Source organism: Petaurus breviceps, unplaced genomic scaffold (assembly GCF_028583685.1).
Source record: "Petaurus breviceps papuanus isolate PSGF00001 unplaced genomic scaffold, PetGlider_PUasm1.0 545, whole genome shotgun sequence".
Classification (NCBI taxonomy): Eukaryota; Metazoa; Chordata; class Mammalia; order Diprotodontia; family Petauridae; genus Petaurus; species Petaurus breviceps.
Window position 1 is genome coordinate 3,096,839 of NW_027186366.1, and position 18,534 is coordinate 3,115,372.

General features: G+C 43.5%; 1 protein-coding gene across 1 annotated transcript in view; it reads left to right on the forward strand.

Moving 5' to 3' along the window:
* The first annotated feature begins 16,362 nt into the window (after positions 1-16,362).
* GIPC2 (GIPC PDZ domain containing family member 2) overlaps positions 16,363-18,534 on the forward strand; it is a 63,256-nt gene continuing 61,084 nt past the window's right edge. Inside the window, exon 1 of the mRNA XM_069102244.1 lies at positions 16,363-16,822. Within this exon, the coding sequence (XP_068958345.1) occupies positions 16,574-16,822 (249 nt within the window). The 5' untranslated portion in view covers positions 16,363-16,573. The remainder of the gene's footprint in view (positions 16,823-18,534) is intronic.

The window sequence follows — 18,534 nt, forward strand, 5'->3', positions numbered from 1 at the left end:
GCAATATTACCTAAATTATTTTTTCAGTGTCATACCAATCAACCTCCCAAAAAATTACTTTATAGTTAGAAAAAAACCATAATAAAATTTATCTTGAGGATCAAGGAAATCAATGGGAAAATGGGAAGGAAGGAGGTCTAGCAGGACCTAGCATATTTCAAATTCTCCTACAAAGCTGTAGTCATCAAAAAAGAATTTGGTACTAAGTAAGAGAAATGCTGACCAGTGGAACAGATCAGGTATACAATACCCTTAAGCAAATAAAGATCCCAGATATTTAGGTAAGAACTCACCATTTGACAAAAATTGTGAAAACTGAAAAGTAGACAGGCAGATACTGAGCATAGATCAACATCTCCCACCATATACCAAGAACAGTTCAAAATAGATGTATGATTTGACATGATGAAAGATATCAGAAGCAAATTAATGGAGCAGGCAAGAAATTGCCTGTCACATCTATGGATAGCGAAGACCATAGAAGAGATAGAGAAATTAATGGGAAGTAAAATGGAGAATTTTGACTATTTAAAATTTAAAAGTGTTTGTATTAATAAAGCCAACACAACTAAAATTAGAAGAAAGTAGGAAACTGGGGGTGGGAAATCTTTGCCACAAATCTGATAAAGTCCTCATTTCTAAAATATATAGGGAACTGAGCCAAATTTATAAGAATTTCATTCCCCAATTGAAAAATAGCTAGAGGATATGAAAAAATAGTTTTCAGAGGAAGAAATCAAACCTATCCATAGTGACCTGAAAAAATGCTCTGAATTACTGATAATTAGAAAAATGCAAAGTAAAACAACTTTGGGGTACCATCTCATCCCCATAAGATTGGCAAAGATGACAAAAAATGAAGATGACATGTTACAGGGGATGTGGGGGGAACAAGCTCACTGCTGACTCACTGTTGGTAGAGCTGTGAACCATTCTGTAGTAATTTGGAACTATGCCCAGAAGACTTTTAAACTGTGCATTCCCATTGACTTAGCAATACTGCATGGGGCTGTACCCCAAGGAGATCAAAGAAAGTAAAAAAGGATCCATATGTACAAAAACATAATAGTTCTTTTTGTGGTGGTGAAGAATTGTAAATTAATCTGATGCCCATCAACTGGGGGAGACTGAACAAGTTGTGGTATGTGATTGTGATAGAATATTATTGTGCTACAAGAAAGGATGAGCAGGATGTTTTCAGAAAAACCTGGGAAGACTTATATGAACTGATGTGAAGTGAAGTGAGCAGAGCCAGGAGAAGAACCCACACAATAACAGTGATATTATAAGGACGATCAGTTATGAAAGACTTAGTAGCTAATCAACACAATGACCCGCCATAATTCCAATTCCATAATTCCTCATGATGAAATATACTATTCATCTCCAAATGAAGAACTAATGAACTCAGTGCGATTGAAATATAATTTTTCTTCTTTCTTTTTTTTTTTAGGGGGGAGAGAGGGAGAACATGACTAATGAGGAAATTTGTTTTGTATCACTAAGTTTGGGGGTTATTTTTGCCTTTTCATTGGGTATGGGAGGAGTTAAGAGAGATTTGGAACTGAAAAAAAAAGGGATAAAAATCTGCTTTTAATAAGTAAATTTGTTTTTTTGTTTGTTTGGTTTTTTTTTTTTTTTTTGCATTTTACAGGGCGATTGGGGTTAAGTGACTTGCCCAAAGTCACATGGCTAATTTTTTGTGTCAAGTGTCTGAGGCCGGATTTGAACTCAGGTCCTCCTGACTCCAAGGCCGGTGCTCTATTCACTGTGCCACCTAGCCGCCCTGATAAGTAAAATTTTTAAAAGGAAATTCAACTTTTTTGTCTTGCTAAAATTTTGTTTCAAATATTCCTCAAAACAAGTAGCTAATATTAACTGAGGCTTAAACAAAATGTGTGTGTTATGGTGACTTTGGTCTTAAGGAGATCAGATATAATTTTTTGGCAACTTTATCAACTCCTAGACCTGATTTGTCCATAAACTGAGCATGTAATTGATGTTCATTTCTATGTGCTTGTCACTATAATAATGACTTAGAAATTGTTCCAAGTATTTCAAGTAGAAGTTTTTATATAGTGTAAAAACGTCCATTTTCAGAACCTTGAGAGTTTTGGTTTGGTTTTGATTTGTTTTACCAAAATGAACACATCGTAGTTTTAATTAAATGCTCCATAAACACATGATTAGATTAGGCAATATCTCAAATACCTGGAAATTCTGACTAATTTGTAGATTGAGAATATTATTACAAACTTTTATTATACCTATAAAAGAGATATAGATATTTGCCTTCAAAGGACCAGTGCACACTCCTGAAGTTACCTGAGTAGTTCAGGCTTGAAAAAAGCTTTGCTTTTCTTTCATAAATGCATGTGTACATACATACACACACATATATACATACACACATATATTCAGTGTATGATATTACCAAGTTTTAACAGTTAACCAGAGTATGACTGTAAAGTAGGGGACTCTAATTATCTCCATTTGTTCATTTCAAGTAGAGAAAGTTACGCAGTGACTTGAGGAGATGAATGACGGCCATCGCATGCTAAGTGACACTTCCGTGAAAACAGTGGGCAATGATTTGATGTGTAATAATGAGGCCTTCCTTCTCCTCCCCTGTGTTCTCATTTATTGTATGCAAGGCATGGGGACTTGGGATGTAGCTGGAGAGGTCACATCCAAGCCACTGATTTGTGGGAACTATTCTGTGGGGAACAGGGACTGTGCCTTACTCATTTTTCTAGCCTGCACAGGGTCCAACTTAGAAAGAAACAAGTATCTGTGGAATGAATTAATGAAGAGTATTCTGTGGAAGGGCCCCATGGATTCCAAGATGTGCAATGTATCCTTGGGTTCCACAACAGGATAGAATTGTTCTAAACGGCTTAAATTCTTTCGGTGCTTTTGCTTAGGTTGAGCTGGACGTTTACCTCACTGTACCTTTGACCCAGTGGTCCTAGATAGGTCCTGAAAGGCCAGTCAGAACAATTCTAACTCTTACTCTCTTACTTAAAGTTAAGATAATAAACATGGGCCTTTTAAATCTCTGCATGTTAAATAAATATCTAAAAGACTATCCACCATTCAGTATGCGGGAGGAAGCCGGAATTGTCTCATTTCCTGGATATCGTCTGATCAGGTCTAACTTGGCTGTGCCTTGAACACTATGTTCAGCCCAAGGCTTCTAGATATGGTCAGTACAGTCTAGAAGAAACACCGCCTTTCTCATTCTGGATACTCTGCTGCTCGATCCATGAGAACAAAAACATCTCTGAAGGATCTGAGGCTCCACCAAGAAAATTAAGCATTGTGTCAGTGACGTGAAAGAGTAACCTGGGCTTCGACCCTACACATTTGGAATGGGATTCTTCTCCTTCTTTTTGCCTTCTTTTTTTTTTTTTTTTTTAAAGCAATAGGGGTTAAGTAACTTGCTCAGGGTTACACGGCCAGTTATTTCTGGATGTGGTGCTGAGTATCTGAGCCCGGATTTGATCCAGGTCATCCCGACACTGGTGCCGGTGCTCTTACTCGCTGAGCCACCTGGCGACCCCTTCTTTTTGCCTTCTTAATGGATGGGGGATGGGGAATAGGGAGGGAAAGAATTTAGAATGGAAAATGAAATGAAATTTTAAAAAAGCCTATGATCATTGTGCCCATCATAATATTATTCAATATAAGTTAAGCCAGCACTATTTTGAAGTACTAAATAACATGAGCTGCATATTTATGGAAACTATGGAAATAGCCCATGTGAAGAACTGAGTTCAAATCCAATCTCAGACACGTACTAGCTGTGTGACCCTGGGCAAGTCACTTAACCCTGTTTGCCTCAGTTTCCTCATCTGTAAAATAAACTGGAGAAGGCAATGGCAATCTTTGCCAAGAAAACCCCAGATGGAGTCATGAAGAGTCAGACTCAATTGAAATGACTGAACAACAAATATTCCAAGTGGTTGAGCAAAGTAGAAATATGATAGAATATCAGGGAAGTTAGTTCTCCTGGCTGGTTGTTTAGTAATCTAAACATCACTTAATGTCTTTTGATTTTCCTTTCAAGGTTACAATGAGGGCAAAGATGATAAATTGTTGTATTTGTATAGTTTTGTTTACATGGTTCTTTTATGAACCAACCTGCTTCCTGGTAGCTTATGATCAAATAAGGGACTCCAAAACTTTTTGAGATTACCTTTATGTTACCCTACATTATAAATCAGAGGACCCAGTTTAATGTGACCTTGGGCAAATCACTCAACCTCTTTAGGCTCCAGTTTCTTAATTTATGAAATGAAGAAGTGGTCTGATGTAAAGAACCCAACTTGGAACACTGAACTTTAGTTGTGGGTCGTATATATGCATCCTGTCTCTGCCAGTTTTCCCTATGTCACCGTGAACAAGGCACTTGCCATCTCTGGACCTCATAGCCTCCATCTGGAGAATGAAGGGGTTGGATCGGATTATCCCTAAACTTCCTTCTAGCCCTGACTCTAGAATCCCATGATGTCCGTTAATTTAGTGCAAATAAAGGGGCCATGTTGTAACTGAGTACCACATATAATGTTGTGTGCATTTCTGTTTGGAGTGATTTATGAAATAAAAGCACTGCAGTTTGCAGGATTTTAAGCCATATTTAATGTGTTCTGTTCAGAATCCACATAAGTTCTGGAAGAGTAATGGTGCCAATCCCTTCTTGACTAGAGGATATTGAAGATGGTTCTCCAAGTTGATTGCAGGGCATCTCCTCCTCCTGGGTTCATTTAGTAACTAGATGTGAAGCATCTCATGGTGTTCTTCCATTTAGACCATGGTTCAGTTAGAAACTTAAGTTCTAAGTTGAAAATATTCTTTGAATAGAAAATATATACCTTGGAAATGCTAGACAAGTGCTTCTTGGAACAAAACTTGAAGCAATGGTATTCTAGCTCAGGAAAGCACCATACAGAGATATAGCACAGCTTTTCCTCTTGTTGTCATGAGGTCTCCCAGTAGGTAGGTCTTGTGGGCTAAGATGGATTTGGGAAAGAATGAATCTTGGTTTTGACCTTACTCAAATGAATAATGTAGTCTAAAAAAGGAAAAACCTATAGAAGGAAAATACAGTAAAATAAATTTATTAACCAGACTGTTGGTTGCATTTTCTAAAATATCTATTACCCTACTTTCTTGTGTTTTGTGAAGATAATTTAATCCTTTGTGTCACTTTTGCCTCAAAGCCCACTGATGTGGGACTCTCTTTTCATTGGTGGAGAAATGCAGTCTCTTCTGGCTTTCATATTCAAGACAAAAGGTGGATACTAACTCCTCTCATATCAGCTTCTTCCCAAGATTGTTTAATCCCTTCATCAACTTGAAGAATGGTTGGCATTGTCCATCTTCTCTCCTGAAGATGGAAGTCAGAAGAGCCCCAAGACCCAAGAGACTCCATACAGGTGCCGGGATTTCATCTCCACCAAACAGGAGAGAATTTCACAGTGATGAGCTCTGGGGATTGGGTTATGTTTGATTTAGAACTCTCAGTCTTGTGGTGCCTGTAGGTGTAGGTATCCTGAAAAGTACTTCTAAAAATGATATTGTAATATAGGTACTTATAGAAGGTGGAAGGATTTGATTTGAATCTATATCAACTTTGGGATAAATACAATTGTGTTGGTAATGCTGGTGTGTGTACTGAACCTTTGGTATAATCTTTTGGCATACTCTTCTCCTAAATAAGGTAATAAATATTTATAAGCATCCCTTAAAAATAAGTCACTGGGGTAGATCCTTAAAACTGCAATGCAAAGGGAACTTCTGGTGAACCGAGCATCTTAGTGGCCTCGGCACTCCTTGAGGCTTAATTTGAACTGTGTTGCTTGTCCATTGTAAGAATCCTTTGCTGCAACCAAAGTAATCTCCTTATTTTTCCCAGGTTTGGACGATGGAAACCTTATCTGTTGCAGTGGTTCTTCATTTGCATGTGTGTAGTGAACCTCTTTGATTGTCTGGTGAAACCTATAGAACTCTTCTGAGGGTGTTTTAAGTGCAGAAAATAAAATACACAGGACTATAAAGGAAATCAACTATATTGAAATAGTTCTCAAACTACAGAAAAAAAATATTGAATCTCTGATCTGCAAGGTCCTTGGTGGTATCTTTAAATGTCAATTTTAGGTTATCATAGAAATCAAGGCCATTATATTCTACAATGTATTCCTATTCAGTTCTTGGGACAAATGAAAAAAAATGCCTACATAAGACAATTGTCCAATGAACAAATAACAGAATTGAAGTCCAAATCAACTAGGAAATGAAAGTCCATTTTGCCTCTAAATGCTTTTTATTATTTTTTTTTTAAAGATTTTCTTCTTCAACTTTGAATTATTAAAGTTTTTTTTTAAACCCATTGTTTTAAAAGCACATAAAGACATTATGAAGAACCCATGTAATAAATATGAAAGAACTTAGAGCAACTGCAATATCCTAATAAATTATGCCTATGTAACTAGAAGCCCAGGCTAGATAGAAATGCAAACAGGCCCTTTTTGTTAGTGTTAGAGGACATAGCTTCAATATATTTCCACTGGGTAGTAGTGATGGGGTGAAGGTTAATTGTAAAAACAGAATCACCATCAAAATGTCATACATCACAAAAAGAATAACCCTGCAGTTTAACTCAGCCTTTGCCAGCATCCAAACCGTTCATTCCTAGATTGTGTAGGAAATGAAACAATTATGCCATTTACCTTCAATCTTTTCCTAGGATTTCTTTCCTTTTAGCCATCAACACATTAATGAAATTAAAATAACATTGGGAATTGGAAGGTGTGTTCCACTTCAATGATTTAAAACGACAAATCTATTCATTTGGTTTCTGTGTGTCCTGATGAAATTCACAGACATTTAGGTAAGTGCTCTCGTTTACTGCTGTTATTTTCAGTCCAAGAAGGGCCACTTCTGGGACATATGTAAATGGGCCATGTACCCATCCACTCATCCCTAAGGAATTAGAACTTCTCTGGTTTGTCTAGTTCTGTTCTCTGATTGGAATTACAGTCAGAAATGATTGGGAAGAGGAATGTCATATCAATGTGTAAGGGAGCTTGGTCACCTGCATGCCCCACATCAATCTGGGCATCTCTCTCCTTGGAAAGCCATGCCAATAGTTCAATTGACAGCTCTTCATTGGTCTCTAGTCACCAAGGCTGTCATATACATAGTCTTCTCTCCCTAGACATGGGTGATGGAAGCAACTGGGGCATGGTATCCTGGAGAAGCAGACATGTCCAAGTCCACTCTGTCTGAGAAGGAAGACGATGGACAGTACTCTTTAAAAAACAACCGCAACAAAATTTTGTTTTTCAGTCCACAAAAATTTGCCTTTTCTTCCTCCCACCCCCAGCCCTGACATTGGCTGTGTCCAAAGGGGGAAATATATATATATATATAAATATATATATATATATATATATATAATTAAATAAGTGTATACACACACACACATGCAACAAATAACACTAGCTAGCATTTATATACAGTTTTAATGTTTGCAAGTACTTTATAAAGGTTCTCATTTGATAATATCAAACAAAACTCTACACAGTGGTCATGTCTAAAAACATATGTCTCTTTCTGTACCTTGTGTTCATTTGTAAAGCACAATGCCTCACATATTTTAATAAAAACTAACTACTACTATTAATATTACAAAAAACTCAAACAATCACCCAGTACTTCTATTATGCTCTCGTGGGCTGTAGGAAAGATTCCTGTGAGAGTCGGGAGACTCATGACCAGATTTCCATCTCCTGTCAGTTTGTATCGTCTAAGCAGAAACTCAAGATCCAGGTCTCTTGGCCAATCAGAGCGTAGCTTGGGCTTTCAGGTTCTAGTATGATCCCATCAGGATATTGGAGCTCTCCAATGTAGCTGCTGAGGCTGGGAGCTTTCATTTCTTTGGATCAATGATTGGTAATGGGTAATCAGGCCACAAAAGGGCAGAAGAGGCAGCCTGGCACTTGACGTCCTGCCTCTGGCTCACCTAAGCAAGCATGTGCTCTTGCTTTCCATGGAGAGCACTGCTATCCCGCACGGTATTCCAGAGCTAGGGGCACAGGGAGAAGAAGGAAGAATTCTGTAGCAGAAATAGCAACAAGACCAGTTTGACATGGAGGAGACAGGGGAGGTGTAAGAAGACAGAAAGGAGCTAGGTCATTCCATCCCCAAACTGAGGAGTTTAGAGTTGATCCCTGAGGGAGAGCAGAGCCACTTGAGTTTATTGAGTGGGGAGAGGAATTTGACATAGTCAGGCTTGTGCTTCAGAAAAATCACTTTGGCAGTTGTTTGGAGGATGGAGATTTCAGGCAGCGACACCTATGAGGAGGCTATGACAGTAGTCCAGGTGAGAGGTGATAGCTAGTGACTAGAGTGTTGACTGTGTGATGGAGAAACTGGGACAGGTAGAGATGTTGAGCAAGTAGAGTCAAGAAGATTTGGACATGGTAAAGGGAAATGAGGAATAAAAGATGCTGAGGTCAGGACCAGCTGGGACTGGCTGATCTCCTTTTCCTCCAAAGCCTCCTACTGCTAGCCATGGACCCTGCCAAGTCAGAGAGAAGAACTTCAGAGTTCTGGATCCTGGAGGTGGAACCTTTGGGGATATTAAAGAGACTGGGTACAAGGCTATGGTCATCCTCATCTGTGGTAGAGGGAGAATGAAAGTGAAGGTCATGGGAAGGAGGGAGAACGATGAACTGGGAAACCCCTCTGTTTTAGCCTCTCTAAACTCTGTGAGACAGTGTATATTGACATCCCCAAGGATAAGTGCAGAGCTCAAAAGAAGGACTGTACTGGACTCTTTGAGGAAAGAGGACAAATGATCTAGTGACAGCTGCCACCAGGGTCTGGACGGATAGAAGTGCAAAGGAGGAGAGGCTACTGAACGGAAGGAGAGGGTCCGGGAGTGGCAAGAAGGACAAGAAGCAGGCTTCCTCCTCCTCCTGATCCACTAGATCTGCAGGCATAAGAAGAAGTATCTAGTGCTTTGGTCAAGGATGCTGCGTCTTCTGGAAGGATCCAGATGGCATCGATTGCAAGGAGATGGAAGGAGAGTGAGAGTGGTAGCTTATTTGGTAACAACAGAATGGGATTCCAGAGGGCTCAGGGAAAGGGGAGGGCAGAACCAGATAAGGGTGCAGCAGGAGCAATGGGGAGTGATAAATGGAGAAATGCACTATCTCATAGGCACACATTAGGGCTTCAGAAAAGAGAAGGGAGTTACTGGCCCAATGACAATAGATTGTCACACTTCACCCAGTGATGATTGCACTCTCTGCACCCACACCCCACCCCCAAGCTAAATTGATTTAAAATTCTTCCTCAGGGATGAAGGGAGGAAAGGCCGGAGATGAGGCCTTGGGTGGGGCCTATCTGGGTGGTCTGGAGATTTGGTGCCTGGGGCCTTTTTTGTCCCATAGTAGATTCGTTTGCTATTTCTTTAATTGTATGTTCTAGAATTTTACCAGGAAAGGAAGTCAAGTTCACTGGCCTACAGTTTGCAGGCTTTCTTCCAGTTGTTCTCAAGCCTTTTTGTCTCAGGGTATTCCCTAAGGGCTAGAATCCAGAATGTAGAACCTTTAAGTTGCTAACATTCTAGGAGAACTGGCAGGTAAGGAGAGGTGTGCTTTCTATTCAGGAAGAGCCACCATTTTTGTTGAGTTCATAGTATAGCTTCTTTTGAGTTTAGTGCATTCTGTTTATTTTTTGAATACTATACTTATCATAGTACATATGCTGGGGAGGGAAAATTTATCTTTCAATTATTTCCTCTGAAATAACATAGCTTTCAAAACTTCAAGCAAGGCACACCTTGTGATATTATGCATAAACATTCCTGGCATACCCTTAGGACACCACTTCTGATTCTCTTGCCTTTTTTTTTAATAAGGACATTTGCCCTTCTGTAGGCATTCAGCACCAGTGGTAGGTTAGCATGCTCACCTGCCAGTCCTCTCAGTCTTTTAGGATATAGCTCATCTGGTCCAGGTGACTGGAATTCCTTATGAGAAGCAAGGGGCTCTCTTCCAGTCTCCTTGGTAATCTTGGATATCAACATCCTATTAGCTATTTGCATTCTGTCCTTCCCAACTATCCAAAGGTCATTCTTATCGGCCCAGAAAACAGAAGCCAAACTGGGATTGAACTCCCTCACCTTTCTTCCTGTCCTTAGTGTAATGTTAATGGAATCTGAAGATCTTCCATGCCCCTTTGTGTTGACAGGTAGGCAGGTGCTTAGCACCTTGTTTCAAATTAACACCTTGTTTAAGCAATTTAGTTAACACAGAAGTAGCTACTACCTTGGGAGGAAGTTGCTGATGTGGCAGGAGGGGGCAGAACAGGGAGGAGCTGGGGCATATATAGGGATCAGCCCCAGCTGGGAATGGCAGAATTTCCTGGGGTAAGCATCTGGAGGCTGGAGCTTGTGCTTAGACCTTTCTTCTACTGAGACCTTTCCTTGGGGAATTTCTGCTGAGAACTTCTAAGAACCAGGCTGAGTGAGAAGGGAGGATCCCTGCTTGAGGGAGCCTGTCCTGTTGTGAAGGCTTGGGAATGTGGGTGTTAACTGCATTAACCATGTGTACCAACTTCATGGCTACTGTAATGACTTTGGCTTTCTGGTTCTGGGACTTGGTTTTCTGGTGTTTGAATAAAGGCTTTGGTTCTGTCCTCCATGTGGAGAGTCTGTTGCATTTTGTGATTCACAGCTATACCAGCATATTCGTAACCACTGTGGGTGTTGTGAATATTGCATTATTGTTACGCTTAGTTACCCACTGTCCTAGGCATCCCAGCAACAATCTTTGATCTTCCTCTTTCCCGAAGTAGAGCTGAAAACATCCTTTTTGTCCCTTTGCCATCTATCCTCGCTGACCTCAGCTCACATGCCACTGATACCCATTCTCTGTCATCACTCTTTGCTTCCAGTTCCTATTCGTATCTTTTAAGAACTGAAGTTGATTGGCGGGTTTTCTGTGTATGCTCATTAGTAGCTTAGTAGCAGTCAACTTCTGTTTTTCCTCTTTCCAATACTGGATTTCAATATAATTATTTTCCTTTGCAATCCTACATATTTTGTTTGATAATTTTTAATTAATTTTTTTTCAATCACCCCAAAGCCTCCTTCTCTCCTTCCCGCCTCCCCGATTCCCAGTGGTTGGTTGGTTGCTCCCCAAGAAGACAAAAATGACATCACTCTGCTGGAGTGTCTGACTGTGGCTGATCAGACCAGTAGCAGCTCAGAATGCTCTACCACAGGTTGGGCCCAAATTGTGTGAACATTTGGGGTGGATACTTTGGATTTAAATTTAAATAAGGAAGAATGAAAAACAAAACCTGTCACTAACATGAATAGTCAAGCAAAACAAATTCCTGCATTGGACATGTCAAAAAAAATGCCTACAGTCTAATTTAATCAGCCCTCTGTCAGGAAGTGGGTAACATGTTTCATCATTAGTTCCCTGGAATTGTGTTTGATCGTTACATTGATCAGAGTTCCTAAATCCTTCAGATGTTGTTGTCACTATATAAACTCCTCCTGGTTTTATTCACTTCACTCTTCATTAGTTCATAAAAGTCCTCCTAGGTTTCTCTGAAACGATCCCCTTCATCATTTCTCATAGGACAATAGCACCCCACTACAATCCATATATCATAATTCTTCAGGATTCCTCAGTTGGTGGGCACCCCTCAGTTTCCAATTCTTGCCACTATAAAAAGAGATACTATACTGTAAATGTTTTTCCTTGTCTTGGGAAGTTTGTTTTGCTTAAGGTTAATCCCTCCCTTTATTTTCACCCACCCAATTCTTCCTTTTCTATCCAATTTAGAGAATTGCCTGAAGCTCAGAGAGATTGTGAGTTGTCAATGGTCACATAACTAGGAAGTGTCCAAAATGGGATGTGAATGCAGATCCTACTAATTCCTAGTCCATCACTCCATCCACTGTGCCACAATGACACTTTCTCTCTCACACACATACACAAATATGCATGGATGTAGTTATCATCTATCTATCTGTCCCTCTATTCCTATGATTTTAAGCATTATATGCTTGAGTAAGACACTGATCTTGCTGCTAGTACACCTTTTAGGCAGGGGACAAAAGCAAAAGTCCTTTGAGCTATGATTATGTTTCTGAGAAATTTGATGTTATTGGTCACTTTATGTGTTTGCTTATATGCATCATTAGCATATCCCCTTACAGTAATGGTGGTGGTAAATTTTTCAACCTGAAAAGACTACAAGTCAAGACCAAAGTGGAGGGAATGTTGGCACATGATCTTCTGTTTGGAGATGATTGTGCACTCAATGCAGCCTCTGAAGCTGAGATGCAATAGAAGTGTGGATTCATTTTCTGCTGCTTGTGCTAATTTTAGCCTAACAATAAACACCATGGAAACACAGGTGCTCCATCAGCCAGCACTACACCATTCATACATGGAACCATTGATTACAGCAAATAGAGAAGTTGCAAATGCTGTGGAGAAGCTCACTTACCTTGGCAGTATACTTTCCAGTGATGATTATTTGGGATGTACACATTGATAATGAAGCTGACACACAAATTTCCAGAGCTAGCTCAGTGTTTGGGAGACTCCGTGGGAAAGTGTGGAAGAGAAGAGGTATTAGACTGACTACCAAGCTATAGGTCTACAGAGCCATTGTGCTGACTTCATTGTTGTATGCCTGTGAAACCTGGATAGTTCAGCGCCATGCCAGGAAACTGAATTGCTTCCATTTGAATTGTTTTAGGGAGAGTCTGAGGATCACCTGGCAGGATAAGGTAGCAGACACTGAGGTCCTTTCTCAAACTAAACTACCAAACATTCAAATGCTATTGCAGAGAGCCCAAGTCCTATGGGCTTGGCCATGTTGTTCGAATGCCAATTGTATGCTTGCCAAAAAGACTATTTTATGTAGAACTCACACAGGGCAAATGTTCACACAGTGGTCAGAAGAAGTGACACAAGGACATTCTCAAGGTCTCTCTTAATAACTTTGGAATTGATTTGTGACATGGGACCACTCAGCATGGTGGGCTCTCATCAGAGAAGGGTGGGCTCATAGAGCACAGCAGAATTGAAGTAGCTAAAAAAAAAAGTGAGATGCCCAAATTTAGAGAATCCACCCCAAATGTTCACACAGGCTATTTGTGCCTGGGCTGTGGTAGAGCATTTCAAGCTCATATTGGTCTGATCAGCCACAATCAGACACCCTGAAACTTTACTCTAGCATGGTGATGTCACTTTGATCCTCTTCGAAAATGAAGGACAACAACCAATCGTAATGGTGATCAATCAATTAATAAACATTTATTAAGTTCCTGTTATATGCCAGGCACTGTGCTAAGCATTGGAGAGGCAAAAAGAGGCAAAGGATGGTCCCTGCCCTCTATGAGCTTATAACCTTATGAGAGAGACAACCAACAAATACCATGCCCAAACTGTATACAAGATAAATGGGAAATAGAGAATAGAGGCAAAGGCATTAGAATTAAGAGAGATTGGGAAAGACTTTGAGTAAAAGTGAGATTTGTATTGGTACTTAAAGGAAGCCAGGGATGGAAGTAGTCTGAGAGGAGGAGAGAGAGTATTCCAGGCGTGGGGGACAGCCAGAGAGAATCCAGGAGCCGAGAGAGAGGCTTGTTCACGGAATAGCCAGGAAGTGAATCTCACTGGATCAAAAATTTCATGTGGAGGAGTAAGATATAAGAACATTGGAAAAGAAAGGGGTCAGGTTATGAAGGGATCTGAATGACAAGCAAAGCATTTTGTATTTGATAATGAAGGTGACAGAGTTTATTAAATAGAGGGGTGAAATTGTCAAACTGGTGAAAAATCACTTTAGTGACTGAATAGAGAATGGACTGGAGTGGGGAGAAACTCAAGGCAGGTAGACCCTCCCCCGATCCCCAGTAGGGGCTGTACTTGAGGGATGTAATAGAAATAGAAACAACAGGCTTTGGCACCTCATTGGATATGGGGGATGAGAGATAATGAGGAGTCCAAGACAACACCTAGGTTAAGAGCCTTGAGGTTGTGGGAGAATGGTGGTCCCCTTGACAGCAATAGGGTGTGGAGGGAAGTCTAAGGGAAAAGAGAATTAGTTTAGTTTGGGCTGTGTTGAGCTTAAAATGTCTACTGGACATCCAGTTTGAGATGTCTGAAAGGCAGTTGGAGATTTGACATTGGAGGTCAGCAGAAAAACTGAGGCAGGATAGGTAGATGTGAGGAATTATCTGCATAGAGATGGTCATTAAAGCCACGGGAGCTGGTGAGATCACCAAGGAAGTAGTATAGGGAGAAGAGGGCTCAGGACAGAACCCTGTGGAACACCGAGAATGACCTGGCAGAGAATCCAGCAAAGGAGCCTGAGAAGGATCCTCAGAGAAGTGGTGGGAGAACCAGGAGAGAGAGGGGTGTCTGGAAAACCGGAAGAGAAGAGAGTATGGAATATCCAAGGCTGCAGAGAAGTCAAGGAGAATGAGGACTGAGAAAAAGGTCACCTTTTCGGCACCTAAGAGATCCTCAGGAACTTTGGAGAGAGCAGTTTTAGTGGAATGAGGAGGTCAGAAGGGATTCAGAAGAGAGGAAAGCAATGGAGGACCTTTACTAGGAATTTAGCCAGGAAGGGCAGGAGAGTCAGACCAGAAGCCAAGCATTCCTCTCGCTGGCACCCAGTGCCTTCCTCCCGTCTGCTGGGGGCAGCTTGTTCCTGAGGGAAGGGGGCCAGGAGCTTCTTCCGTCTGTCTCGCAGGAATTCTCCCTGCCACCATCTCCTGGGCAGTTTTCTCAGGTGAGAAGAGCGTCCCCCTCGCCCGCCGTCTTCTATCAGTCCCAAACAATGACAACTTCCCTCTCTCCCCTCAGCCACCTGTCTGACCCTAAATTGCTTTCTCCTATATGAACTGCGTGATCTCGGCCAATCCCCTCTCCTCTCTAGACCTGTTTCCTCATCCATAAAATGGAAATCATGCTTGTTCTTCCTACCTTCCTCAACTACCCACAAAGCAGTTACTAAGCCCTCAGTGGCAATAAACAGACAAGAGAGGAACGATCCGTCCCCTCAAGGAGTTCACATCTTTCCTGGGATGGCAGTACAAGAGAGGGTTGCAGCTATCACCCTCAGCCACCAAGAAGGCCCTGACTAATTCGGACTTCTTATCACTGTGCCTGGAGAGGCGCGAGGTACAGGAGGCGTGAGCGAGCCTCGGAGTCCTGGAGCCCGGGGATCCAGACCTGCCCTGACACCGAGCCGCTCTGGGGCCCTGAGTAATGCAGTCACTTGGCGGCCGGTGCCCGGGACAGCTTGGGACCAACGATTCAGAGACAAGCTGCTAACCGGCATCTTGGAAGGAGCCAAGGAACCCCGAGTTTCCCATTCCGAAGAAATCAAAGCCCAACGGCCTAAGGAAAACGGCCACCCCCACAGCACTTGAAAGCGGGCCAGTCCCTTTCTAGGCCTGCTCATCCAGGACCCTCCCAACCCCTGGCAAGGGAGGCACCCCCAGTACGCTGTAGCAGTTCTTTTGCCTCTGGGCCAGATGAGGGTCTGTCGAAGGAAGCGGGGATATTTCTCCCGGAGAAGAGAAGGCTCGGGGCGGCGGCTCACGGTAGTTGGGTTTGCTTGCAAGTGTAGCCTGTTCTCCGGAATGAGCGAGATCAGGCTTAAAGCTGCCGGGCCATGAATGGGGGAAAATTGGTCAGAGGCCGGTGTAGGTTGATGCCGTTGGTCCCTGAGGAGTTGCCTCAGAAAGATGGGGGAGGGGGGTGTTTGCTTTCACTGTCGATTTCTTTTTCTGTCTCGGTTGAACTTGACTGTGGCTGAGTCTCCTTCCGGCCCTCATTTCCTTCTACTCTGCGAAATCGCCAGTTCAGAGGGGGTCAAGCACCAGGCCCCCGGACACACAGCGAGTGTCAGACCCGGGAACCCCCTTGATTCTCATGCAGGCACTCTAAGACCTGGCCGATGCTTTATAGGGAACCTGGGGACTGAGGGTACCCCCACCCTCCCACCCCGCCTCTCCCCAGCTTGTCACGGCACGATCTTGGAGACGCGATCCGTTCACCTGGGAGGCGCATCTTCTCCCTGGCTCCACTCCCTCGGCTTCATCCTGGAGCGCCACTGGCTAACTTCCCCTGACTCCCCAGAGGTGCTGCTGCCCTCGGACCGGGAGAGGGCTGGGTGGGCTGGAGTCGAAAACTGGCTAGCCTCCAATCTCTGAGGAGGAAGGCGCAGGCGTTGCGTAGCTGCTATTGGCCGGGGTCTGCCTTTCACCTGGGGCACACCCAGTCCAGAATTGCCCTGCCCCTCTGGGCCCTGCCCTCGGTTCGCTCTGAGCAAAGTCCGCTGATCTAGCTCTCAGAACTGCAGCCGCAGTCGTAGCTGCCGTCCCTGCGGGTCTAAGAGGACGCGGCCACCTGTGCCAGGCTCCTGCCCCCAACAGACGGCCCAACGGACAGACGCTCAAACGCCTGGAGCCCCGGGTGGGGTCCCTTCTCCGCCAAGCCGCACCCTCTGACCAGACAAGATGCCGCTGGGACTGCGGGGCAAGAAGAAAGCCCGGTCCAAGGACGCGTCCAAGTTGATGGAGGGCGAGCCGGTCGCTCAGAGTGCTGGGAGCAGCCAGTGCCTGCCCCAGGAGCTCCAGCCCAAGCCCAAGTTGGTGTTCCACACTCAGCTAGCACACGGCAGCGCCACCGGCACAGTGGAGGGCTTTTCCAGCATCCGCGAGCTCTACGCCAAAATCGCCCAGGCATTCGACATCTCGCCCTCCGAGGTAAGGAAGGGCACGGGCCGGGGCCTGGGCACGCTTCACTCGCCTTGGCTGCCTGCTGCTTTGTGCCTGTCCTTCGCAGATGGCCGAGGCCTCCCTCCCCCAGCTCTGGAGACAGGATCACTGTGTCTCGAGAGCAGAGAGGGACCCACCTCAGGCGCCATCCAGTTGGACCCCCTCACTTCCCAGATAAGGAAACTGAGGCCTGGAGACTCAAGACTTGCCCTCGCCTCCCAGGGAGCAAAGGGTAGACTCCAGGACTCGAACCCAGGTCTCTTTCTTGGCTTCAGGTCCCTCTTTTGAAGATTTTGACCAGTTTATCCTTGGGCCAATCCCAAGTCTTTCCTTGCCTCAGTTTCCTTATCTGTCCAATGAAAGGGCCCGACTGGGAGGCCTCTGATGTTATCTTCCAAGTTTTAGAGCTACTATTCTCGGTGGAAGGCGGGCAGAAGGAGGTCACCATGGCCACGGTCTGGGAGGTAAGGTGCCTGGGCTTCAGCAGAGATCGAAGTCCACATCCCATCTCTCAACACTTATCAGCTTCCGGAACCCAGGAGCCAAGTCACTCAGCTTTCCTGGGCCTGACAGGTCCCTTCCCTTATCTGTGAACAGGCTAATCATGCCTCCAGGGTTACTTTTGACAGAATTCTTAGGAAGATGGAATAAATCCTGTGGCGGATCTCAAACTTTGTGGTCTTAGAACCCCCTTACTCTCATATAAATGACTGAGGCCCAATCCCCCCTCCCGCTTTGGTTGACCATTTTAGACATTTGAAATATCTTAGTAATCTAACAAAAACAGTTTTGATCTCAGTGACCCCCCCTGAAAGTGGTCCTGGAGCTAAGACAATGCATTGCAAATGCTCTTTTCTTTTTTTTTTTTCCGTGTAAAAACTGCATTCTCTTTTATTCTGCATACTTTAATTTCAGAACAAAATAAACATTAACAGCCCACAATACACAACATCCTACTCCCCAAGATCAGGAGAGGTGGAACAGGGACCCTGGTAAGCCCTGCCCTAATACAATGGAAAACAGGAGGGAAAAAAATAACCACTAGACATTGGCAGATGGGAGCCAGGCAAGGACAGGGCCTCTAACTGCTGCTGTGGGAAAACACAGGGAACTATACAGAGGGTGGGGGTCTGATGCAGAGCTTCCTCTAGTCCAGCTCCTCCATTCGGGATGCATCTTCATCTCCTTCAAGGGGAGGGATTTCATCAGGAACAGCAGCACTGGGTTCTTCTGCTGTCACCTCATCCTCATCAATGCCAAGACCTAGCTTAATCATGCGGTAAATTCGATTTGAGTGAGTCTGGGGATCTTCAAGGGAGAAACCCGAAGACAGCAGAGCTGTCTCAAAAAGCAGCACTACCAGGTCTTTCACAGCCTTATCGTTCTTGTCAGCCTCAGCCTTCTGCCTGAGAGTCTCCACAATGGGGTGATCTGGGTTTATTTCCAGGTGCTTCTTGGCCATCATGTAACCCATTGTGGAGTTGTCTCTCAATGCCTGGGCCTTCATGATGCGTTCCATGTTGGCCGTCCAGCCATATGTGCTAGTCACAATGCAACAGGGTGAAGACACCAGCCGATTGGAGATTGTCACTTTCTCAACCTTCTTATCCAGAATTTCCTTCATTAGCTTGCACAAGTTCTCAAACTTTGCCTTGCTCTCCTCCAACAAATGCTCTTTTCAGAGGCCATGGGGGGGGGGG